This window comes from Ovis canadensis, chromosome 22 (assembly GCF_042477335.2).
Source record: "Ovis canadensis isolate MfBH-ARS-UI-01 breed Bighorn chromosome 22, ARS-UI_OviCan_v2, whole genome shotgun sequence".
NCBI classification, from domain to species: Eukaryota; Metazoa; Chordata; class Mammalia; order Artiodactyla; family Bovidae; genus Ovis; species Ovis canadensis.
The window spans coordinates 30,949,746-30,976,868 of NC_091266.1; the positions used below are offsets into that span (position 1 = coordinate 30,949,746).

Sequence of the window (27,123 nt, forward strand, 5' to 3'; positions counted from 1 at the left end):
ACTATAGCCCGGCTTCCCTCGTGGCTCAGATGCTAAAGCGTCTGCCTGCAACATGGCAGACCTGGATTCAATCCCTGGGTCAGGCAGATCCCCTGGAGAAGGAAATGGCAACCCACTCCAGTACTTTTGCCTGGAAAATGCCATGGACAGAGGAGCCTGGTAGGCTACAGTCCATGGGGTCTCAGAGAATCGGACACGACTAACTGACTTCACTTTCACTTTCAGACTGTGGCCCACCAGACTCCTCCGTCCATGGAATTTCCCAGGCAAGAATACTGGAGTGGGTTGCCATTCCCTTCTCCAATAGTGTCCAGAGTACACATTATAAATCAACTATACTTTGATGTGTTTGTGTATGTATGTTAGTTGCTCACTTGTGTCTGACTCTTTGCAACCCAATGGACTATAGCCCGCCAGGCTCCTCTGTCTATGGAATTTCCAGCCAGGAATGCTGTAGTGGGCTGCATTTCCTCCTGCAGGGGATCTTCCCGACCCAGGGACTGAACTAGCATCTCCTGTATTTCTTGCCCTGGCAGGCTAATTTTACCACTGTGTCACCTGGGAAGCCCCAATACTTCAATTAAAAAACTAATTTTTAAAAAAGGGTTTATTAGTTACTGGGTAAGGCATGGGGCGAATATTAACATTTTTTAAATCAAATATACTGATTTAGTGGTGGAGAAGGCAATGACAACCCACTCCAGTACTCTTGCCTGGAAAATCCCATGGACGGAGGAGCCTGGTTGACTGCAGTCTATGGGGTCAAGAAGAGTCGGACACGACTGAGTGACTTCACGTTCACTATTCACTTTCATGCATTGGAGAAGGAAATGGCAACCCACTCCAGTGTTCTTGCCTGGAGAATCCCAGGGGCAGGGGAGCCTGGGGGGCTGCCGTCTATGGGGTCGCACAGAGTCGGACGCGACTGAACCGCCTTAGCAGCAGCAGCAGCAGCAGCAGGCCTGGAGTCAGTCATACCCAGAAATCAGCACTGTCTCAGAGCTCCCCCAGCTTCTGATGATTCTAAGGCAGCTCATCAATGACTGAGAAGCACTGCAGTGCTTCCAGGATCTCGCTTTCAGGGGGCATCTGCAGCGTTGTGATTGCTTGGCTGTTTCGATTGCTGTTTATTGCCAAGCACTGCAGTCTACCCATGACATGCTTGCTTAACCCAGACCAAATGAGAAGTTCAGAAATCAATGGTCTTAGGGTAGGCATTGCATCTCTTCAAGGCCATTTACTCATGGTCAAGCCCAACTCAAAGCAGAGTCTGGTCCACCTGGAAGAATCCTTGAGCATGAGCCCAAAGCAGAACATCTGCTGGCTTTGACATCTTGGCCACAAAAGGTTCTATTTGTGTGGCATACTCACGAGTCATACCTGGCAGTTGTCTCCCAGTCCTTGTAAGACATCGCTGTTTGTTTTGCAAAGTCTTTCCTGGATGACTGTGTGTGTATGAGCCTACATGGGGAAGAGACAGTGTTTCTGGAAAATAATTCCTTTGGAATTGTAGTGCTGGATCCTCAGAATCAGTTGTGAACACAGAAATGAACACCTTGTGCCTGAATCCCAAGCATTGTTATTAAAGAGATGAACCTATATTCCCGGTTTTTCCAAAGTCTTTGAGCTTTTTTCCAAACCTCATCTCCTAGCTCATTCCCCCATAGGGGATCCAGGTGCTCAAAATGAACCAATATTGCCCTTACCACGGTGTCACATGCCTAAAGCTCAAATTTCACAAGTAGTTTCTACCGATTGTTCTTTTTAAGTTGGTCTCAAGTCAAAGATTATTTGAAAGTTTCTCACTAATTTTTGTGATGTTGGTGCCACCATATATAAACAGAGAGAGGACCATCTACAAATAAGCACAGAGGCCTCTCATAGCCCTTAACTCCTTAATCTCCATCTACCTCTGTCTACCTGTCTCTATACACAGGTATCTGTGTATATATCTACATCCTCCCACAAAATATTTTGTAGATGCTTATAAGAATAAATGTAAATAATCGAAGGTATGAAGGGAAAAGGGAAGCAGGATAGGAAAAAATAAAGCATACAGAAACGTATACTATGCAGTCTTTACAGTGACTAAATTTTGTTCTAAGATAGTGACCATGAAAAAGAGGGAATCAGGAGTCACAGTCTTTGTAAGAAAAATCAAACAGATGTTTGGGACAAGCATACCTGTTCCTCATACTGAGATCTGGCTGAAATTCCTTCCTTAAATCCTCCAATAAAGGATATATCATCTCTGAATAGATAAAATTTCATATGATTATTTTTTTATAACAACCTTCACTTGGGGCTGTGTGTGTGTGTGTAGATGTATATGTTACTTATAGGTGTTCTAAAAATACTTTCAGGAATGCTTGTGACTCAGCTGGTAAAGAATCCACCTGCAGTGCAGGAAACCTGGGTTCAGTCCCTGGGTTGGAAAGATCCCTTGGAGAAGGAAACAGCTACCCACTCCAGTATTCTGACCTGGAGAATTCCATGGACTGTATAGTCCATGGGGTCGCAAAGAGTCGTGGACATGACTTTCATTTCACTTCACTTCACTTTTGGTTGAGACTCAGAGACCAGGCATCTGAGTTTTTCTTTACCGTCTTTTTCCTTTTGACTGGATTTCCTTCAAATTTCATACCTCATACCATCACCTCTTTTGAAATCATTATTTTCAATTCTCTGCTTGTTCCTTTGTCCCCTCCCTAATCATTTTATCATCTACATTCTAAGATCACTGCTTTTCTACTTCCCATTTTCTAGACGCCGCTTGTAAGCACTCTTGGAAGGGGAAAAGAAGCACAAAACTGCAAATACTTCTTTTACAAAACCCAAGAAGTCAGGTTGAAATCCTGACATTGAAATTTATGTACCTCGGTACTGGTAAATTTCCTTACCCTACATGATGGCTATTTTGAAAAGAACTACTGATGAGGTTGGGGTGTTTAAGAGATGAGGGTGGGGGTGTTTAATAGAATTCACTGAAACCGGATCAGCAAGCACTGTTCCTGGGACCATCTGCCAGGACTTGGGAATCCATTTCTGGTCCAGAGTCCTGCATTAAAATATCCAGTACAGGGCTGTGTGTGAAAAAGGGATTTCCAGATCTCAAAACCCAAGGGAACTGTGCTTTGTTGTTGATTTGGCTGAAATAAAGATTCTGTAAACAGTAACCTCCAGTCCCTTTCCTATGGCAGCCACCAACCCTGTGAAAATTACATCAGAGAAAGAAGGGATGATCTCATGGTCATTTGGTTCACCCAACCTGTAGGGTGCTCTAATAATTCTTCTCAAACATCTCAGCTACTCCTGCCAGAATACCTACTCAAAACATAGACAGAAACCCCAGAAATAATTCATAAGAAATTCAAGACCTCAGCAGGAAAGGAACAGGGTTGAAATAATCTCAAAATGTCAGTGAGATCTTAAGGGCATCAACTTATCATCTCCGTGTACAGTTGAGAAAGTGGTGCCTGGAGAGGTGAAGTCGCTTCCCTAAGTGGTGCCTAGCAGAGCTGGGTTGTGAGCCTGACCACGTGATCAACTGCAGGGCAGGATCTTTCCTCCTGCAGTGCTGAAGGCATTTCTTGTCACTGTGGAACCCTCGACTTCTTTTTATTTCTAGTTCCTATAGATTAGGAGCATCTAAACATAGCATCTGGTCCCATCACTTCATGGGAAATAGATGGGGAAACAGTGGAAACAGTGTCAGACTTTATTTTGGGGGGCTCCAAAATCACTGCAGATGGTGATTGCAGCCATGAAATTAAAAGACGCTTACTCCTTGGAAGGAAAGTTATGACCAACCTAGAGAGCATATTCAAAAGCAGAGACATTACTTTGTTAACAAAGGTCCATCTAGTCAAGGCTATGGTTTTTCCTGTGGTCATGTATGGATGTGAGCGTTGGACTGTGAAGAAAGCTGAGTGCTGAAAATTGATGTTTTTGAACTGTGTTGTTGGAGAAGACTCTTGAGAGTCCCTTGGACTGCAAGGAGATCCAACCAGTCCATTCTAAAGGAGATCACCCCTGGGATTTCTTTGGAAGGAATGATGCTGAAACTGAAACTCCAGTACTTTGGCCACCTCATGCAAAGAGTTGACTCATTGGAAAAGACTCTGATGCTGGGAGGGATTGGGGACAGGAGGAGAAGGGGACGACAGAGGGTGAGATGGCTGGATGGCATCACAGACTCGATGGACGTGACTTCGGGTGAACTCCAGGAGTTGGTTATGGACAGGGAGGCCTGGCGTGGTTCAATTCATGGGGTCACAAAGAGTCAGACACAACTGAGCGACTGAACTGAACTGAAATTCTAAAAGTGGTCCAGTTACATTTCATATGACCTATAAAGCTCATTAATAATGACTTTTCAAATTCACTAGTATGAAGAATAAATAAGTTTTGCTTGTGTGAGTGTAAGTCATGAAGGCATAAGAGTAGCATATGGCACTATTGTAGGAAAATGGAAATTAAGACTATTTAGGTGTATAGAGAAGAGTGTTGGGTGATATAGGAGCCACAAGTTCTTATTATCAATATTGTCCACCCTCTCTAAAATACTGCTTAAAAAGGATTATTCCATTTGGAGAAGTTGGATATAAGCAGATAACGAGTTCAGGCAGAACCTTAGAAGGGAGGCTGTTTGGGATGATTTGGAACTCAAAGCTTGCAGTCACACTCTCTGGGACTGAATGTTGCCCCCATCATGTACTATTTGTGTCACCGGGGTAGGTGACTTAATCTTGCTGTTGGACTGTGCTTAGTCTGTCAGTCGTGTCTGATTCTTTGCGACCCCATGGACTGTAGCCCACTAGGGTCCTCTGTCCATGGGATTCTCCAGGCAAGGATACTGGAGTGGGTTGCCATGCCCTCCTCCAGGGGATCTTCCCAACCCAATGATCAAACCCAGGACTTCTGCATTGCAGGCAGATTCTTTACCTTCTGAGTGACCTGGGAAGCCTACCAAGCCTCAATTTTGTAATCTGTAAAATGGGAATGATTATAATGCTTTATTTATAAGATTGTTGTAAAGATTATGTGAGAGGATACATGTAAAATAAGGGATTTTGCATTATAAAGGCATATAAATGGTGGATATTGTAATTAATGCCTACCATCACAAATAGCAGAGACCTTAGCTCCACATTCAGAAAACGAAGATCATGGCATCTGGTCCCATCACTTCATGGCAAATAGATGGAGAAACAGTGGAAACAGTGTCAGACTTTATTTTGGGGGGCTCCAAAATCACTGCAGATGGTGACTGCAGCCATGAAATTAAAAGATGCCTACTCCTTAGAAGAAAAGTTATGACCAACCTAGACAGCATATTCAAAAGCAGAGACATTACTTTGCTGACTAAGGTCCATCTAGTCAAGGCTATGGTTTTTCCAGTGCTCATGTATGGATGTGAGAGTTGGACTGTGAAGAAGACTGAGCACTGAAGAATTGATGCTTTTGAACTGTGTTGTTGGAGAAGACTCTTGAGAGTCCCTTGGACTGCAAGGAGATCCAACCAGTCCATTCTGAAGGAGATCAGCCCTGGGATTTCTTTGGAAGGAATGATGCTAAAGCTGAAACTCCAGTACTTTGGCCACCTCGTGTGAAGAGTTGACTCATTGGAAAAGACTCTGATGCTGGGAGGGATTGGAGGCAGGAGAAGAAAGGGATGACAGAGGATGAGATGACTGGATGGCACCACCGACTCGATGGACCTGAGACTGCGTGAACTCTGGGAGTTGGTGATGGACAGGCAGGCCTGGCGTGTTGCAATTCATGGGGTTGCAAAGAGTCGGACACGACTGAGTGACTGAAGTGAACTGAACTGAACTGAACTGAACTAAGGTATGGGCACCTGTGGCAACAGTAACCATTTGAGAAGCAGCTTTCAGTCACCCTGCCCTTCTTTATGGGAGAATATAGAGTATTCACTGCTCTCCCATCCCAACAACCTCAGACACTTCCCTGAAAGATGATCCCACAAGGATAGAAATAAGAAAGCTAAGCGTGAGTTCCTTTGCTGTTCACCTGAAACTATCACAACATTGTTAATTAGCTATACTCCGATACAAAATAAAAAGTTTTTTAAAAAGCTAAGCATAAGGAAGTAGAGTATCTGAGAAAAGATCATAGATACCAGGACTTGCCACACATACACATGCACACTTATGTGCACAAATGAAATAATAAAATGATAGGAAACCAGTCACTTATTCTCCGTGAAGAATGGTACAGCGTTATAAACACCAACCTCACGACATCCTTTAGGGACAGCTGACTGCCTCCGCCCAACCAAGACCTTAACTCGATCTCCTCCCACCCCAAGGCTGGCTCGGTTAGGGGTTTCTGGGACTAGGGATACCCAGGACCCTTTCTCTTTCTCTCTTTTCCTATCTGCTTGGCCAGTACAAAAGACCCAGTCCTGCTTCTATTACCGTAACAAAGAAAGCCATTTTCCCACTATCTGCACAACATTCAAGGGCTTTCCAGGTGGCTCAGTGGTAAAGAATCCACCTGCCAATACAGGAGACCTGGGTTTGATCCCTGGGTTGGAAGATCCCCTGGAGGAAGAAATGGCAACTCACTCTAGTATTCTCGCCTGATTAATTTCATAGACAGAGGAGCCTGGCGGGCTATAGTCCGTGGATTCAGAAAGAGACAGAATGGAGCAACTGAGCATGCATGCACGACATTCAGTTTAAGCTTGTTTATCACTTGAGTCCCAGCATGAAACTTGGACACCATTTTTACAAAGAAGCAGTGTTTGTTTGGGTGGCTGTGTTTTAGGATATTGACTTTGCACACACAAACTGGGCCATGATAATATTACTAATATTTGACATGCTATTATTTATCAAGAGCCTACTTTTAAACGAACACTGTTTTAAATACTTTACATTTAAATTAGTTAATCCTCCCAGCAATTCTATTTCATTCAAGGTCTCACATTTAGCAGGGCCAGAATTTAACCTCAGGCAGGCTGGCTTTAAAGTCCTTGCATTATGCAGCTTTAATTTAGAAGCTGTCTATGGCTGAGGAAAGTGCTAAGTTAATTAAAAGCAAGAATTTGCCAGAAGCAAAGTTTAAATTCTCAATTTTATTACAGGGTACAGCTATAGCAAGTCCTTTGGAAAAGGTGCACCTTTTCCTGTCTTACAAAATTAAATTTAGGCTTATCACTTGATGAGTCATGTTTATGTAATCCTTTTAACTTTGCAGGAGTAACAAAATGTTATGAAGAAAATTAGTGCCAAATTGCTTCAGTCATGTCAGACTCTTTGCAACCCTGTGGATTATAGCCCACCAGATTCCTCTGTCCATGGGCTTCCCCAGACAAGAATACTGGAGTGGGTTGCCATGCCCTCCTCCAGGGGATCTTCCTGAGTCTCTGATGTCTCCTCCATTGGCAGATGAGTTCTTTACCACTAGTGCCACCTGGGAAGCCTGATAAGTAGCCCACATTTCCCCTAATGTAAGATCTTTAGGGATTTCCCTGGTGGTCCAGTGGCTAAGACTACACCCTCCCAGTTCAGGGGGCCCAGGTTCGATCCCTGGTCCACATGCTGCATCTAGAAGTTCAAATGCCGCACCTGAAAGAGCCCTCATGCCGCGATGAAGGTCAAAGGTCCCATGTCCCCAACTAAGACCCAGTGCAGCCAAGTAAATAAATATTTTAAAAGTAAATATTTTTTAAATGAGCTATATTTTTAAACAGATTTTCATCATGGACCATTAGAAAGGGGTCTACCTGTCAATTTATAGTTTCTCACTGAAGGATGCTTCAGAACCTCTTGGCAGGGGTTGAATATAAACTTTCCTTCTCTTTTCACTTCTTGGTCCTCTCCTTAAGGCATATGACCTAAATTTGACTAGGTAATTTTTTTTTGCCAGTACCACATCTTTGATGCCACTTGGTTCCTGAGTAACTCTTTAAGTCCCACCTAATTCCTTCTTGTAAACCCACAGAAACTTGTCTCCTGACAGAATCAGGCACAGAAGTGCATAAAATTCACTATATGATGTAAGAGACAAAGCTACTAGTTTCCTTTTTAAAGGGATTTTATTTTATTACAACTGCCAATTTTATCTTGGGCATTAGTTCCTAGAAGACTGCCTTTTAGAGGAATTATTAACACCTAGCGTTAGTTCTTTTGTGTCTAAAATAGAACTGGTGCTAAGAAAGATAGTGTCCATTCTCTCCCAGCTTACATCATAGCTGAGCAGTTGAAACAGGCTCCAGAAAAGCCTCATAATTTTTCTTTTCCAGACACGACTTTTCATAATGCCCATAGTTTTTCACTGGAAAATACTTGCTTTAGCTCAGAACTCAAATTAAATGGAATATGGAAAACACGATTTCTCTTGCTAAATTAAAATCAGAAGTTCTATGTCCAAATTAACATATGTTACATTTCATGGGTATTGATACTCTCCAATTGAATCCTTCTTGCTCTTAGTGGAAAAAAAAAAAAATCAGCTAGCAGTATGACAGGGAGAATGTGGAAATGGTCCCAGAGAAAGGAAATAAAAAGATTAAAGAACTTGGATGCAGCCCTGAGGAAAGCCCCCTCTAGAGGAACAGCTGGATTGATTTAGCCTGGAGAAAAGGAAGTGGGAAGGAGAAGCGGCAGGATAAGACCTTGATCTTTTTTATGTTTAAATATAGTCATGCACTTTACTGAGCCAGAGTCTGTGCTGAGTCACTTACCGGTATTCTCATTTGAGCTTCACCATTACTCTCTGAAAGTGGGTATTGTCTTTTTGCCATTAGCAGATGAGTAAAGTGAGGCTCAGAGAGGTTGAGCGATTTGACTAGATCACACAGTGAAGAGGAAGTAAAGTCTAACATTAAACCCAAAGTGACGAGAGGCTGTGCCCCTAACCATCTTGCTAAATATATGTATAGAAAGGACAGAAATATTATGTAGGAGAACCTGAGTATTGGCTTCCCATTGTTACTGAGAGAAATTTCAGAGGGATTGTGGTAATTTAAACACAAAAGATTTTCTTCCTTTCTCATTCTTTCTTCACTTTTTATGGTGAGATATAACATTAAGAAGTGAAAGTGAAGTGAAGTCGCTCAGTTGTGCCCGACTCTTAGCGACCCCATGGACTGCAGCCTACCAGGCTCCTCTGTCCATGGGATTTTCCAGGCAAGAGTACTGGAGTGGGTTGCAATTGCGCATTAAGAAAAGTGCATTAAAAAGAATGGCTTTGCACCTAGAACTCAGATCTTGATTTCTAATGAGTCTTCAGTGAAAGAAAGCAAAGCTCCTTGAAGAGATGACTGCTTCCAAGACTGGGGCAGGAAGCATACAAGATGAGCCTGGAGTATCTTGTGCCAGAAAAAGTAAATAAGTGCTGAGGAAAAAAAAAAAAAACAAACACAACTAAATAATGAAGTTATATCAAAGATGCACAAGAGCCAACAGAAAGTTATATTCTGTTGGCCAAAGCTGGAGCAATTTGAGTAGCAAAATAAAATAGTATTAGATTATAACCCAAGTAAGTAAGTGAAAATCGCTCAGTTGTATCCGACTCTGCAACCCCATGGACTGTGTCGCCTGCCAGTCTCCTCTGTCCATGGAATTCTCCAGGCAAGAATACTGGCGTGGGTAGCCATTCCTTTCTCCAGGGAATCTTTCCAACTCAGGGCTCAAACCCATGTCTCCTGCATTGAGGGTAGATTCTTTACTGTCTGAACTACCAGGGAAGCTTTGATTATAACCCAAAATATTACATAAATATTCACAAGTCCACGTATGTAAGTGATAACTAAGCAAACACATCGGGGAGAAGAGACAAATTTCTCATGCAGAATTCCAGATAACTTGTGTGGATGCTCTGACCTCTAGGAGGTAGAACAGACTCACCTTTCCTTATGTGTGGGCTGCACACAATGACTTCCTTCCAAAGGGGACAATGTATAAGGAGGTTGTTGTTGTTTTTAAGTAACTTTATGTGGACACGGACTAGCACTACCTCAGCCAGGTCAGCATCAACAGCATAAGTCCTGTTGCTAGTATGTTCCCTGGATATGATGCGACAAGAATGGCTCTTTGCCTCTGTGGTCTTCCTCCCCAGAACCCAGAGCACCAGAATAATTAGAAGAAAATTATCAGGCAAATTTGAATTGTTGGTCATTCTACAAAATGCCTGACCACTGTTCAACTGTCAAGATCATAAAATCAAGAAAAGTCTGAGAAACGATGACATAAAGAAATATGAAGGTTAAATGTAATATGGGCCCCTGGATGGAATCCTGCAACAGAAAAGGGAAATGGGTAAAAAACTAAAGAAATCTAAACAAAGTGTGTCCTGTGCTGTGCTAAGTCACTCAGTCATGTCTGACTCTTCACAACCCCATGGACTGCAGCCCACCAGGCTCCTCTGTCCTTGGGGATTCTCCAGGCAAGAATACTGGAGTGGGTTGCCATGCCCTCCTCCAAGGGATATTCCCAACCCAGGGTTCTGACTCAGATCTCCTGCATTACAGGTGGATTCTTTACTGTCTGAGCCACCAGGGAAGCCCAAAGGTACACAGAGAAGGGCATCCTTGGATGGGCTTGAACCACCAATCTTCCGGTTAACAGACAAAGGCGATAACTCCACCGATCGTGCCACAAAGGCTAATATAAATACTAAACAAAGTGTAAGACTAATACTAACAAAGACTAATACTAAACAAAGTATGGGCTTTAATAAATAGTCGTGTTTTGTGGTATTGGTTCATGAATTGTGTCAAATACACCACCCTAATATAAGATGTTAATATAATAGGAAAAACTGGATATGGGGTATGCTATCTTTGCAATTTCTCTCCTAATATAAAACTATTCTGAAAAAAATTTTAACTAATTTTTTTAATAGTTTCAAGTGAGTACATGCGTAGCTACCACCCATTATCAGTACCTATAAACCCCTGTTTTCCTGTCTCAATTATGTCACCACCTTTCCCCCTAGAGAAAAATTCACTGCTGTGAATTTTGTGATAATACATTCTGTTTTTCTTTATAAGTTTACCACTTTATGCCTCTCTAAACAATGTAGTGTAATTTTTCCTTTTTTGAAATTTACATTAAGGTAATCACACAGTATGTGTGCCTGTATGTCTTGCTTAAGATTTGTCCGTGTTGCTGCAGGTGGTTAACCATTGCATGCTTACTTTCGTCGCTGTGCAGGCAGGTGTTATATGAATACATCAAATTTTGTTTGTATATTTGATTGTTGCTGGACATTTGGGTGATTTCCAGTGAGGATTATTTGAAAAGGATCTTCTGATCATCAGATTTGTAAGATCTCTTGTGGATTTTTTTTCTTTCTTAAGAATACCTGTTTATGTGAGGCAAGGAAGAAGAACATTTTGCTGTTTGAAAGCAGGAGTGGGATCTTGCTCGGGGACCAGGATCTAGACTGAGAGTCCGAGAAGCCCAAGGCCGCTTCTCAGACCTCGCTAAGAGGCTGTCAGCTGCCCAAGTGTCCCAAGGTGATGGGAACATCCCTTCCCAGGGATGTATGGACCAATTCCTCAATTTTACTCACCCCTTTGCTAGTGATGTCTGTGGATCAAGCGGTGAAAAGCCTTGCTCTTAGTAACAGTTCCTCATGCTTTGAAGAGAATGAGTCTACCTTAGGCACATTCCTACCAAAGTAGCCAAATAGAAGAAAGAGAGTCAGGCGGACCAAATTCCTGCCTTGGGTAGGTCTCTTCTGAGCTGGGTAACCTAGAGCCAGTTACTCACTCCTTCTGAACCTCAGTTCCTCCATAGATTAAAAAAATATGTATACTTAGGGCTGATTCAGGTTGATATATCACAAGAGTCAACACAATAGTATAAAACAATTATCCTCCAATTAAAAAAAATTTTAAAGAATAATAAAACTTACTTTGCAAGTAGGTCATATTAATTGCAAAAATGTATGTATTTAACACAAGAGGAAAGACTAATAATGAAGACTGTTGTTATTTATATTAAAAATATAATAAAATAGTAGTTCCTTTATTCAGCCTGCTCCAGTACACTTGCTTGGAAAATTCCATGGACAGAGGAGCCTGGCGGGCTATAGTCCATGGGGCCTCAAAGCCTATGGTTAGACAGGTTGTTAAATATAAGATTTTAGAATACCACTATATAAAATCAGTCTATGACTTTTAACATGTTATATTTTCTATGCTAATTTGAATTTATAATGAAATTAAAAATGATGTCCAGCATCAGTGAAAGATTTCTGTTGTCCTTACTTCTGGTTATAAGACAGATCAAATTTGTAACTCTTTCTATCAGGTTTATAATTGGAGATTTGTTGGATTCCGAAAATGACATCTTTGAGCAGCCCAAAGAATGGGACTCTCATGGATCAGAAGAGCCACAGAAAGCCTTTGACCATGGGATAGAGCTCATCCCATGGTACGTGCTGTCCATCCAAGCTGATGTGCACCAGTTCCTGTTGCAGGGGGCCACAGTCATCCACTATGATCAGGACACGCACCTTTCTGCCCGCTGCTTCCTCCAGCTTCAGCCTGACAATAGCACCTTGACCTGGATAAAACCCACCACTGCTTCCCCAGCCAGTGCTAAAGCAAAACTTGGTGTGCTCAGTAACACGTCTGAGCCTGGCAAATTCCCGTTACTGGGCAATGCTGGATTAAGTGGCCTGGTGGAGGGGATCTTGGATCTGTTTTCAGCAAAGGCTGTGTACATGGGACACCCTAACATTGATATACACACTGTGTGTGTTCAGAACAAACTGAGTAACATGTCTCTCTCAGAGACTGGCGTGACACTGCTCTACGGGCTGCAGACCACGGACAATAGATTATTGCACTTTGTGGCACCAAAGCACACAGCTAAGATGCTCTTCAGTGGATTGTTGGAGCTCACTAGAGCGGTGAGGAAGATGAGGAAGTTCCCTGACCAAAGACAGCAGTGGCTACGGAAACAGTACGTCAGCCTCTACCAGGTAAGGGGAAAGGGCTGCAGCCTTCCCTGTCTCCTCCGTAGTATGATTCTCCAGATTTATCTTGTGAAAGCACACTGGACAACTAGACCACCAAGGCTCATTTTCCCAGCTCTGTCAACTTTCTGCCTGAGTGATGTTGAACAGCTTTTACTTAACCTCTCTGTGCCTTAGTTTCTTATCTATAAAGTGAGAAAAATTATGATATTATTCATATTGTACAAAGGATGACTGTGAGGCTTAACTGAGTTAATATGTATAAAGCCATAATGTAAATTCATACATATAAAGCATAGTGTCTGGCTCAAAGTAGGTCCTATTATTATTCTGTATGAAAATGGTGACTTCTCACATCTGGAAAGAAACAAGTTAATATAAGCATTTTCACTTAAAGTGAAAATGGAAGCATTGTAATCTGAATGCTTTTACACTTATTAGGGACTAGCTGATGTGTTAGAAATCTTCACTTTGGAAACTGAAATCCTATTTCATCTTCTAATGTGCTGTGTGACTCTCAGGGAGTTATTTAATTTACTGTGTATTGCTGCCGAACTGTTGAACTTGTAAGTTTAAAAGAAACGTTCCCAAATGAGATAGTCATAACTAGAGTTCTTCCAAACCTCATTTGTAGTGGCAACAGCCCTTAGGAGGCAGCTTAAACTGAGTAAGTTTTTTGTTAACCCTAAACTATCAGGATCCTTGGGTTGGGAAGATCCCCAGAGAAGGAAATGGCAACCCACTCCAATATTTGCCTGTCATGGACAGAAAAACCTGGCATGCTGTACAATCCATGGGGTCACAAAAAGTCAGATATAACTGAGCAACTGAACACACACACGCATCAGGTACTTTGACACTCCAGCCAAAGGTCCACCAGGACTGGGTTAGATGAGGTGGTGAGGACAGACACAGGTGTAACTAGAGCCACCTGCTTATGGAGGAAGGAAGGCAGAGATTGCTTGGAAATTGAGTCATAAACCCCGCTACCAGGTGACACTGTTGGTGGGATTGTCAAATGAGTTGTACAGAGTATTCAGTTTTTCTTTGCTATGTTTTTGTGTCATGTGTGAGTGAAAGTAGCTCAGTTGTGTCTGACTCTTTGAGACCCATGGACTATACAGTTCATGGAATTCTCTAGGCTAGAATACTGGAGTGGGTAGCCTTTCCCTTCTCCAGGGGATCTTCCCAGCCCAGGGATCGAACCTAGGTCTCCCACATTGCAGGCAGATTCTTTACCAGCTGAGCCACAAGGGAAGCCCTTTTCTATCTTATGGGGGAGAAATTATCTTTTCTAGTGTCACAGAACAAATACCACTGTGACTTAAATTACTCAAAGGATTGATTTTCATGTACTTTTCATAGTTCTAACATGGTTCTGACAAATTAAAACATTTTCTGCTCTGGAATGTTAGTAGAGTCACATATGTAAAGGCCCTTCTTTCCCCTTTCCCCACATCCATACAGTTCTTAATGAGTAGAGATCATACCCTGAAGAACTCGATTAATTAATAAGCACATAGGCCTATAAACATGACTATGCTGCACTGCACAAAGCCAATTTTAGTTAACTCATCTAAAATGGAAACCAAGGGACCTCTCTGGTGGTCCAGGGGCTAAGATGCCTTGCTCCCAATACAGGGGGCCCAGGTTCTATCCCTGGTCAGGGAGCTAGATCCCACATTCCACAACTAAAGATCCCACATGATGCAACTAAGACCCGGCACAGCCAAATAAATAAATATTTTTTGAAATAAAATGGAAACCAAAATGCTTGCTTCCTGTCCACTCCACAGGGAGCTCTCAGTGGTTCCGGCTGTTTGGAAGGAAGGTCTCTGGAGCTATTATGAATATTGGTTTTCAATTACAGTCATTCCTTCTATAGTCATGAAAATGCATTCAGTCTGGTCATGAACCAGTCTTTGGGCTCAATTACAGTCACTGTCACAAACCTGTGTGGTTTCTTTGCTCCATTAGTTTCCTTCCCAATCTTACAAAATAACTGAATTAACATGTATAGTCAACTTAGTTTCTCATTACTAAGTTCACAGTACTGTACTGTGGCTCAGATGGTAAAGAATCGGCCTGCAACGCAGGAGACCCGAGTTTGATCCCTGGGTCAGGAAGATCCACTGGAGAAGGGCACGGCTACCCACTCCAGTAGAGGAGCCTGGGGGACTACAGTCCATGGGGTCGCAGAGTCGGATACAACTGAGCAACTAACACACAGCACAGAGTTTCTCATTTACCCTGGCAACCTTCAGTTTATGCTGAAGGAGTCACCAGATGAGACCACAGTGGATGAGAAGAGGTGCTGCTGGAGCCGAGACAGAGGAAGTGACTTGGAGTTGACTTGGTCCTACGCAGTTGTAACCACAGCTCTATCCCTTCTTTTCTCTCCACCCCCATCCTTCCACCCGCGTGAGGAACCAAGCTGTCACACTGTAAGGGCAAAAAGGCTCCATATACCTCAATCAATTCTGAAAACAGATGGCATTCATCCTCAAAACAATGTACTGCACAAGCTGCCTAAGACAGACAACAGTCTTAGACACTCAAGATTTCTTTCTTATTTTAAGTGAAATAAGAAAGTCAACAGACTACTTATTTTCTTATTTTAAGTGAAATAAGAAAATCAACGGACTACTCATTTTTCCATCATATAGACCAGTTCCCAAACTGTATCAGGGAATATTAAAAAGATGCTAATTTGGCACTTGGAGAACAAAAAGTCAAATCGGCATCATTCTAAATGCCCCCTTGGTGGTTTATAATACAGCTTAACACATTTAAAGCTCTGAGAAGTCCCAAAGTACAAAAGAAAATTTTAAACATATCTATAAACTAATGTAACGTATGGAAGGTCTTGACTTCTTCCAAACTTCCACTAATAGCCATGTAAGAATATTTCTTTATCCCCAATTTAGGAAGAGCTTATATAGAAAATAATATTCCTAACATCCAAGTCCTCTTGTGTGATGAATGTTTGTACTGTTACTTTCAAATACAAGTATTTTAGTGCTGTGAATATAAACTAAGTTAATGGAAATAGTAGCAAGAGATAAAGCAAAAGACAAGAAAAAATAGTGACTTTTGCTTTTGTTTGTTTGGTTTTGGGGGGACTCTGCTCTGAGTCTTTGTTGCAGTACATGGGCTTCTTTTGTTTCCAAGCACGAGATCTAGAGCCTGTGAGCTCAGTAGTTGTGGCATGGACTTAGGTCCCCCAAGGCATGTGGGATCTTAGTTCCCTGACCAGGGCTTGAACCTGAGTCCTCTGCCTTGAAAGACAGATTCTTAACCCCTAGACCACCAGGGAATTCCCAATAGTGATATTTGTAACAAAGCCTAGGAATACAAGAAATTTTTAATTTAATTTAATCAATTTTTAATTGATACAGGATGTGGAAGAAAGGTCGGTATCATGAGCTTTGGCTCAAAGTTATGGGCAGAGCTTGAGAACTCATATATTTGGAAAGATCTCTGGGAAGCCAAGGAGGTTATACACAGGATTATCAGTAAACTTTTTGTATACAACAGAAACAGATTCTAGCTATCTCCAAGGAAAAAGTGGGGCGTCTATTTGAAGAGTTAGATTGTTTTAAGAGTCTTTAAGGTATGATATGCAAAGATATGCCAAGTTAAAAGTACATGAATTTAAAAATATATATCTGTATTTATTTAGCTCCATGGGTCTTAATTGTGGCACTCAGGATCTTAGATCTTTGTTGCTGCGTGCTGGATCCTTAGTCTTGGGATGCAGGATCTTTTCACTGCGGCATGCAAACTCTTAGTTACAGCACGTGGTATCTAGTTCCCTGACCAGGGCCTGAACCCACACCCTCCACAAAGGGAGTGTGGAGTCTTAACCACTTGACCACCAAGGAAGTCCCAAAAGTACATGCATATTTTTTAAGGAATCAATTTCCTAATTCTCATGAACGGTTCACATGAAACGTTTTCTAAAACTGAGAATGTACCTTCACTTGCTATAGCCCAAATTTAAAATAGAAGGTACATCTTTCATCCATCCCAAGCAAGTTTATTGTTTTGTATAAAACAAAAGGAAGATTCAAAGTACATTTTAGTTCCCAGAAGGTCTCCTTTAAAGATTAAACAAAGGCATCCTGCCTTTTACAGGCCTAAAATATTTCCATTAATAATAAAGCTTGGCCCATGTTAAGCTGTTCTGAATTTAGAAAAACCCAAGCAGTAGAGGCTGATTCTTTTATATGTACATGGTAATGGGTCTATTAAATTTTATTAAAGATTTTATTTTTTAAGGGCATTTTTAGGTTTATTATAAAATTGAAAGGAAAGTACAGAGATTTCCCATAAACCTCTTGTCCCCACACATACATAGCTCCCCCATTATCAACATGATTAACAAGAATGGTACGTTTTTTACAAAGGATCAGTTCAGTTCAGTTCAGTCACTCGGTCATGTCCGACTCTTTGCGACCCCATGGACTGCACCATCACCAACTCCCGGAGTTTACTCAAACTCACGTCCATTGAGTCAGTGATGCCATCCAACCATCTCATCTTCTGTCGTCCCTTTCTGCTCTCACCTTCAATCTTTCCCAGCATCAGGGTCTTTTCCAAGGAGTCAGTTCTTCACATCAGGTGGCCAAAGTATTGGAGTTTCAGCTTCAGCATCAGTCCTTCCAATGAATATTCAGGACTGATTTCCTTTAGGATGGACTGATTGGATCTCCTTGCAGTCCAAGGGACTCTCAAGAGTCTTCTCCAACACCACAGTTCAAAAGCATCAATTCTTTGGCACTCAGCTTTCTTTACAGTCCAACTCACACATCCATACATGACCACTGGAAAAACTATAGCCTTGACCAGACATCGTTTCACAAAGGATAAACCTATGTTAACATGTCGCAATTTCCCAAAGTCCATAGTTTGCTTTAGAGTTCACTCTTGGTGCTGTACACTCTATGGGCTTGTACAGATATAGTATATTGACATATAGCCATCACTGCAATGCCATATGGAGCATTTTCACTGCCCCAAATATCCTGTGTGCTCTGCCTGTTCATCTTGCTCCCACTCCATACCACCCTCTTTTAGTCCCCTGCAACCACTGATCTTTTTATTGTCTCCATAGTTTTGCCTTTTCCAGCTGTTATATAGTTGAAATCATAGAATACGTAGCCTTTGTCAGATTGGTTTCTTTCACTTAGTAATATGCATTTAAGTTTTTCCCCATGTCTGCTTGCAGCTCAATAGTTCATTTCTTTTTATTACTGAATGAAATGTCATTGTCTTAGTGAACCACAGTTGATTCATTCATTCACCTACTAAAGGATTTCTGGGTTGCTTCCAAGTTTTGGCAATTATGAATGAAGCAAGTATAAATATCCATGTTCAGGTTTTGGTATAGACACAAGTTTCCAACTCAATTGGGTAAATATCAAGGAGTGTGATTGCTGAATCATACAGGAAAAGTGTGTTTAGTTTTGTAAGAAACTGCCTTCTAAAGTGGCTGTACCATTTTTCATTCCCACCAGCAACAAATGAGAGTTCCTATTGCTCTGCATCCTCACCAGCATTTGGTGTTGTCAGTGTTCTCAATTTCCGCCATTCTAATAGGTGTGCAGTTGTATCTCGTTGTCTTACTTCACGTTTCTCTGATGACATATGATGCGGAACGTCTTTTCATATGCTTATTTGCCACCTGTATATATACTTTGGTGAGGTGTCTGTCAAATTCTTTGATTTATTTTTTGATTGAGTCATTTGTTTTCTTATTGTTGAGTTTTAAAATTCTTTTGTACATTTTGGATAACAGACCTTTGTCAGACGTTTCTTCTCAAATATTTTCTCCCAGCCTGTGGCTTGTCTTCTAACTTTCTTGACCATGTCTTTTGCAGAGAAGAGCTTTTAAATTTTAATGAAGTGGTCTACTCTGTTTAAGCATTAGGTTTAATGTTTAAAGATGTATTAGTTAAAACCCACAGATAAAATTTTACAGGATTTTTTTCGTAATCAGAGTATATTATGCAATAAGGTAGTTAAGAATCAGTTTGTGAAATTGTGTCACTTTGCGGTCAGTTTGGTGACTTGTTAGCAGGAACTCTCTCCAGCAGGCCTGCACCAGGTAGAGTCATCTCCAGCCATTTTCATTCTTTGCATCACTCCATTCAAGATTCATTTTCCAGGGGTGGAGGATTTTTTAACTTTTTATTTTGTATTGGGATAGAGCCAATTAGCAAGCAGTGTTGTGACAGTTTCAGATGGATAGCGAAGGGACTCAGCCATACATATGCATGTATCCATCCTCTCCCAAACTCCCTTCCCATTCAGGCTGCCTCATAACATTGAGCTGTATTATAGGACCTTGTTGATTATTATTCATTTTAAATATAGTAGTGTGTACATGTCAGGGTTGGTGAGTTTGATTGGCTTATTTGGGTCCTATACCAACCATTGGTCAAGGGAGGATGTTCCTCATTGACTGATAGACCCAAGACTATATCCAGGGACAAGAGATAAAGTAAAATTTGGTATGGTTAAAGAAAAGAAAAATGATCCACAGACAGGCATAAATCACAGCTATTCAGGACAGAAGGTCACCAAAATGTTTCATCATATATCATTCAAAAGATCACCAAGTATCCAATTCACTAAGCATCCTGGGATCCGTAAACGGGATTCAGGAAGTAGGAGGTCACAACTCAAGTCATCAAATCAGATAGTCATTGAACATTAGAGACAAGCGCAGACATGAAGGAGCAAACACATACACACATGCACACACGCTCGCACACAAAGTTGCTTTATTATTTGCATATTGTCTACAATAAAGCCAAAATCTATTTATAAGCACTTCTTTGCATATGCAAAGGAGGAATAACCTTAAAAGCTTGTAGAAAGTAAAGATAGTAAATAGAAATAGATTTAAAAGGTGCTTTTTCTACAACTTGTGAAATATCAATATTGTCTTTAATTCATATGTGACTTTTCGTAGTTTTATTACCTTTCCTGAATTATAAGGAGAATTGTTGAGCACTGTTTAATTACTCAATCCCTTCTGATAGTCAGTGCATGTTACATAGAGCTGCCTTACAAGAAGCAGCTATTGTAAACCATTATGTGCCCACTGAGGATGTTTTCCCTGCTCAAGGCATCATAATATACATGGTGTTCTGAGTCCCCTGGGCTCTCTGTCCTTGGATACCAGTCACTGAGGAAAATGGCAGCCCCCAAAGCCCTTCAAAATGAATTTCATGTACTCCACCTACTCTGACTTTAAAACTGTCCCAAGCATCAAGCTAGGTGAAAATATGTCTAGAGTGATGAAATAACAAATAGAACTTGATTTTACTTCAATAGAGTCATACACACATATATATACACCCTCCAAGTCCTTCAAAGCCCAGATTTACAAAGTACATCTTAATGAATTTGCCTGCAGTGATAACGCTGAAATATAACTTCTGAAAGTGGAAAGGGAAATTTTTTTGTTAATCCCAATTGAACGTGGCTGTATTAAAGCACAACGCTGGAACTCAGCAGAATATGATAAAGCACAACGCTGGAACTCAGCTGGATGTGACCAGGACCACAGAGGACTTGATGAAATCCCCAACAGAGAGCCTGGACAGTTAGAAAACAGAGCCACTTGGGTGGCCATATCATTATTCTTTGGTGACAGCCTGTGCTCCTCTGCCTCTGGGAATTTCCTGAAAGCCTTTGATACATTTACTCCCCTTTACTCATTCTTCCCTTATGGGTTCAGAATGTGTCTCTTTTACAGGAGGATGGACGATATGAAGGCCCAACTTTGGCTCAAGCTGTAGAGCTGTTTGGTGGCAGACGATGGAGTACTCGAAACCCCAGCCCTGGGACATCAGCAAAGAGCATTGAGAAGCCCAACACCTTGAGCATAAGCAGCACTAAGAAAAAGAAGAAAATCCTTATGAGGGTAGAGTGTTACTTGTTTATTAAGCATCCAACCCAGTCATCTGGGACCACTGTATAATCTACATAACCATAAACTATTTTAGGTCATTTGCATTGGGGACAGGGTGAGATGTAAAACAAATAAAATACAAGAGCTCACCAAGTGCCCACTGGATGCCAAACCCAGTACAAGGAACTGAGTCACCACCAGCAAAAAGTCAGGGTCCATAGAGGGACACAGAGATGCTAACACAGTGAGATCTAAGTAAGAGTCACTGTCACACTGTCTGCAAAGTGCTGTGGGAGTAGAGAGAAGGGAAATAGAAGACTGGGAGTCAGGCAGGGATGGCTCCACAGAGAAGGCGAGAGGTGGGTCTTAAAGGACATATAGGATTCACCAGGCAGACAGTGCAGGGGAACGTCTCTCTGGCACAGGGGGCCCTGGTTTCAGGCTTCAGGTTGGAGCATGGGCTCTGTGGTGGGCAAAGAAAGGATAGTAAGGAACAAGGATCATATTAGGAAGGTCTTGGAGGGTCAGAAGGCTAGAACTCAATTTAAAATATATTAACAAGAGAAGCAAGTGTCCATCCACCAATGAAGGATAAAGAAAAGGTAAAGGTAAAGTCACTCAGTCATGTCCAACTCTTTGCAACCCCATGGGCTGTAGCCTACCAGGCTCCTCTGTCCATGGGATTTTCCAGGCAATAGTACTGGAGTGGATTGCCACTTCCTTCTCCAGGGGATCTTCCCGACCCAGGGATCGAACCCGGGTCTCCCATATTGTAGACAGACGCTTAACCATCTGAGCCACCAGGGAAGTAACATGTACATACAATGGGGATAAAAAGAGGGAAATCCTGTCATGTGCTGCAACATGGATGACCTTGAGGACATTATCCTAAGTGAAATAAGTCAGTCACAAAAGGACAAATACTGCATGATCCAGTTACAGGTATGAGATACTAGAGTGGTCCAACTCTTAGAAACAGAAAATAGAATGGTGGTTGCCAGGGACTAAGGTGAAGGGGAAAGAGGGAGTTGTTTAATGAGTATAGAGTATCAGTTTTGCAAAAGTGAAAAAGTCCTAGAAATGTCTTGCACAACAAGATACAAATAGTTAGCACCACTTTCTCTATGGTAGACTTAAAAATTGTCATGTGTGTGTTAGTTGCTCAGTTGTATCTGACTCTTTGCAACCCCATGGACTGTAGCCTGCCAGACTCTTCTGTCCATGGGATTCTCCAGGCAAGAATACTGGAGTGGGTTGCCAGTTCCTTCTCCAGGGGATCTTCCTGACCGAGGGATGGAACCCAGGTCTCCCACATTGCAGGCAGCTTCTTTACCATCTGAGCCACAAGGGAAGCATTAAAAATGGTTAAGATGGTAAATTTTGTGTTTTGTTTTTTAGCTTGATATATATATATAATATATATATTGCTCTATATTATATATTACATTGTTTATATTATCACTATAGTGTAATACATTTTCTTCATGGTTAACTGGGAGAAGTTCCACTCTTTGCACTTGGGAGGCTGTTGATGCCTAGGTTGAACTTTATCTGCTTCATAATTCTGTCTCTGCACAGACTCCAGGGACCTTATGCCTTCTCTTGTCACCCTTTCAACCCCAAGGAGTACTGCATTATCATGAAGAACACATGGGATAAACAGAACAAGGGAACACTTGGTCAGCCTTCACATAGGTCTTTACTGGTTTCACCAGGGGGAGGTGGTACTGATGGTGGATCAGTGAAAACATAGGGACCTACCTGAGCTAAGCAGTGATGGGAAAGATAAGCATGGTGAGTTTTCTGTTTCCAGGGTGAGAGTGGAGAGGTGACAGATGACGAGATGGCCACCCGAAAGGCCAAAACACACAAAGAGAGTCGGAGCCGGAGTGGTTCTGATCCTCAGGATGTCAATGAACAAGAAGAATCAGGTAAAGCAGTATCTTCACATCTGAGGGTTTTTTAAAAGGGAAAACATGCATTTGGTCTTAAATTGAGATTTAAGTATCACAGACCTTCTTAACTAAACTCTTATCTTATTAAATATGCTTACCTTTGTTTTTAACTGGATGATGGAACCCAAGAGGTATTTCTGCAAACACAAGTTTGCAAACGTTAGTTGTACTTAGAAGAAAATACTAACTAGTTAACTTGCCTTTATTGACAAGGAATATTAGATTTGAAAGATACAATCAAATCACTGGATTAGACCAGTGATTCTTACCTCCTGGCTGGATATTAGAGCTTTTTAAAGACTCTCTGCATGCTCTAGCCACACCCCAGCCCAAACGATTCAGACTCTGTGTGAGTCCAGGATATCCATGCACTAAGTTCCCCAGATGATTCTGATGTGTAGCCAGGATTGAGACTCACCAAAATATTTTAATGCTCCTTATACAGTAATTGCCTGTATAGATTGACTTCCTCAGACATTCAGAAACATCTTTTCTATCTGATTTCTGGGGGAAAGTATAATCAGAGTCATTGTCTCTCTTCTGTCTTCCACTCTCACAGAGGCAAATGCCATCATGAGCCCTCCCAACCCTCTCCCTTCCAGAAGAGCCCACTCCTTGACCACGACTGGGCCCCCTACCTTGGCTGCCGGGGCGTCATCTCCCATCAGGCCAGTGTCGTCCCCTGTGCTGCCTGCTTCCAACAAGAGCCCAACCAGGTGGGGCCTTAACATGATAAAAAGAAGGACCCTTTACACCATGCAGGTTGTGTAGGAGGGCATCCTCTTCCCGCGCTCTGTCGAAAGATGGTCTCTAACAATCACTTTAAAACTGAAAACCTCCAAATTTTAAAAGCTATTCATTTTCTTGACTGCATTTTCCTACTTTCTCACATTGCTACTATACACACTACTTTGTGACCCCATAGACTGTAGCCCGTCAGGCTCCTTTGTCCATGGAATTCTCCAGGCAAGAATACTGGAGTGGGTAGCCATTTCCTTCTTCAGGGGGTCTCCCAACCCAGGGATTGAACCCAGGTCTTCTGCTTTGCTGGCAGATTCTTTACCATCTGAGCCACCAGGGAAGCCCCTCACATTACTATAATGGCTTCTAATTTTTTTGACAAACCAGTCCTTCAAAGGCCAGTAATAGTAACAAAACATGAGCTGTCAGTCTCTAAATCTGTACTGTCTGACCTAGCAGCCACTAGCCACAGGAAAGGACTTCCCCAGTGACGCAGCAATAAAGAATCTGCCTACACTGTGGGAGCCACAGGATCCCTGGGTCAAAAAGATCCCTTGGAGGAGGGTACAGCAACCCACTCCAGTATTCTTGCCTGGAGAATCCCATGGACAGAGGAGCCTGGCAGGCTGCAGTCCATAGGATCACAAAGAGTCAGACATGACTTAGCACAGCACAGCAGCCACAAGAACATTTAATTGTAATTCAAATTTAATTAAAATAAAATTTCAAATTCAGTTCCTCAGTCACACCAGGCACATTAAAAGTGTTACATAGCTACCACTGGCTGGTGCTACTGTATGTACTAAACAGTGCAGATAAAGAACATTTCTATCATTGCAGGAAGTACTATTGGATAGCACTGCTCTAAATGAAGAATAAATGTTTTAATGTAAGCAACTTGATCCTTTGCTAATGAGTGAAATATATTTAACACTCTTCTCATGTATAAGATGTACATGTCTGGAGAAATGAATGTCTTACAGCCAGTTGAAGAGGTTTAGATATAATCCTAAAGTTGATATTATTGTAAATAATTTTTTAAGGTCCATGCCAATTAAAGATTTGAAACAGCCACCCTCTTAAAAAAACATATTAAAATGAAAGTCTTTCAGAGGAATCAGAATGCCATACCATCTCCCTCAACCCCACACTAAAGTTTAAGAAACGTTGAGATTCCAGACACAACCATGATTTAAAAAAACAAACAAACAAACATTCTATACTTCGTCAGAGAAGTAGGAGGAGGAAATGGGTCTGGACAGGTACTGGTTTAGAAACACTTTTATACACACACACTTAACACACATGCATCACCCCCCTTCCTTCTCCTTCTCTTCCTCCCCACATTTCTCTCCTCCCCATGTCTCTTTTTCTCTTTCCTTGTCTCTCTGTCTCCGTCTGTCTCTCTGGGTGTCTCTCTGTACCTCTCTCTTTCTCTCTCTCTTGGAAGCTTGCTATAGATAAAAACCCTACAGTAAATCCTCTTTTAAAGGGAAGCATCCTTTCACGGTGTGAATAATGAATGTCATTTCTGCATTTGGCTTAACTGGGTCACAGGTACCTGAAAATTCTTTTTACCACTTTTGCAAGGTTTGTAGGTTTGTAACAAAATTCCAGCTACAAAGGATCAGAATTCTTTGCCTTATATTTCAGCCTAAACAGTATCCTGGGAAAATAAAACAGCCACATAACTACGGTTAAGTGGCCTTTCCCTTTATTTCAATCACTCATAAGCAGGAAAAGGGAAGACAAAGTAAACGAGGAAAATGTTTTCAAAGAGGTAAAATTAGAGAGACTACCGTGCCAGATGCAAAATCAGAGGACTCCGCCATAGGAGGACAAGGGGGCCAATAAGAGAAGACAAGGCGAGACAAGAGAAGTCAGCCTGAATACTCTTCAAGAAGAGAGCAAGACTGAGCCCCAGGAAGGAACCGAACAGAATAGAGGTTCCTAAAGTTAGAGGGAGTCGGGTACCTACAGACAGTGGCTGGTCGGGGGACCAGAGGAAGGCAGACATGAAACATACATGTTTAAATTCAAATGAAAAACCAATTTGTTATCAGACCTTTGTCCTCTTCTTCAAGCTCTACCTTCTGTTTCCCACACCATACTGGGGAATCAACAACCCAGGCCTACAAAGTATAATACCATAAATCTATCCATTTGTAATACTCTTCCATTAATGGAGGTGACCTTCAGATGTCAGCACAAAATAATTTTCCATAAATAAACACTGTTGAAAGGATCAAGGACAAGCTAGCTATTCATTACTATATTCTCTCTATTTTCTTATATATTTGAAATATTTTAAAAATGAAAAATTAAGGACAACAACAAAAATGAAAAAAAAAAGAAAGATCCTACTAATTGGTTTGACCAAAAACCAGCCAAAACATTTCTCATACTCTCCTTTCAAGGAACCAGCATAGGAAATAAAAAAATATTGTGAAAGAGCTAGACTGAATTTTTGACCCAGATGACTGATATTTTTATATTAAATAGATACAGCCTTGGCAGGTGCAAATATAATTCTAGGCAAGAGTTGGCTTCTTTCCACCCTTAATATTTTTGTGACTCACATTTTCCATTAGCATTTAAAACCCTTGTTTTCATCTAAAAACTGGTTAAGAAAGGAGAAAGGGAAAACATTGATACATTCAAGATTTTCTTCTTAAATGTGTTTCTATGATTTAAAATATATGAAAGCACATGAATAATTTTCCATAAGTTATAAATGCACAACGTGAGACTCTTTTTTAAAATGACTTTTCTTCAAAACCACTGAATTTATGGTTTTTTTTTTCCTCTCATTGACCTGTGATTTCAAAGACCTGTTTTGATTTGTAGAGGAATATTAACTCAGCTTTGTGCCCTTATTAAATAGGCTGTAAACATGAAGTGGTTTCAGTATATAATGTTTTATTTCCTCTGATGCAATATAGATGAATTTGGAGAGAAATGAAAAGGTGTAATAATCGAAGCAATGCTTAGAAAGAAAAGAGCCTAAACTTCAGTGACTGCTGTCCATCTTTCTGTTCATGTTGCTAATCTGAGAACGTCTCTTAGGGCAGAGTGACAGAACCAGTCCCAGTTCTGCCCATCAAGGCCGTGTCTTTGTTGCAGTGCTTGGAACAGCAGCAGCTGCTGGCCAGGGAAGATCAAAGGAGGGATGCAGGGCTTTCAGAGCTTCATGGTTTCAGACAGCAGCATGAGTTTTGTGGAATTTGTTGAGCTGTTCAAATCATTCAGGTACGGCCGGCTTTCTTCTCAGCCTTTCCTCCTCTTACCCTTCCCTTGTTAAAACGAAGCTAAAGACAAGGTGTTCTCCATCCTGTGCCCAGTGTGAGGAGCCGCAAGGACCTGAAGGACCTCTTTGACATCTACGCCGTACCCTGTGACCGAGCTGGCTCTGAGGCAGCCCCGCTCTATACCAACCTGACCATTGACGAAAATATCAGCGGTCTTCAGCCTGACCTAGGTTTGTGTGGCAATTTAATATTTCCTTTTGAGACCTTTCTACCTAAAAATAGTTAGAGACCCAGT

The 27,123-nt window shown here is 41.5% G+C and overlaps 1 protein-coding gene across 3 annotated transcripts in view; it reads left to right on the forward strand.

Annotated features, from left to right (window-relative positions):
* Positions 1-27,123, forward strand: part of PLCE1 (phospholipase C epsilon 1) — a 369,052-nt gene that overhangs the window by 281,547 nt on the left and 60,382 nt on the right. For all 3 annotated transcript variants that reach the window (XM_069568060.1, XM_069568061.1, XM_069568062.1), the window contains 6 exons: positions 12,291-12,966; positions 20,729-20,896; positions 22,698-22,815; positions 23,399-23,555; positions 26,704-26,829; positions 26,922-27,058. In XM_069568060.1, the coding sequence (XP_069424161.1) occupies positions 12,291-12,966; positions 20,729-20,896; positions 22,698-22,815; positions 23,399-23,555; positions 26,704-26,829; positions 26,922-27,058 (1,382 nt within the window). The remainder of the gene's footprint in view (positions 1-12,290; positions 12,967-20,728; positions 20,897-22,697; positions 22,816-23,398; positions 23,556-26,703; positions 26,830-26,921; positions 27,059-27,123) is intronic.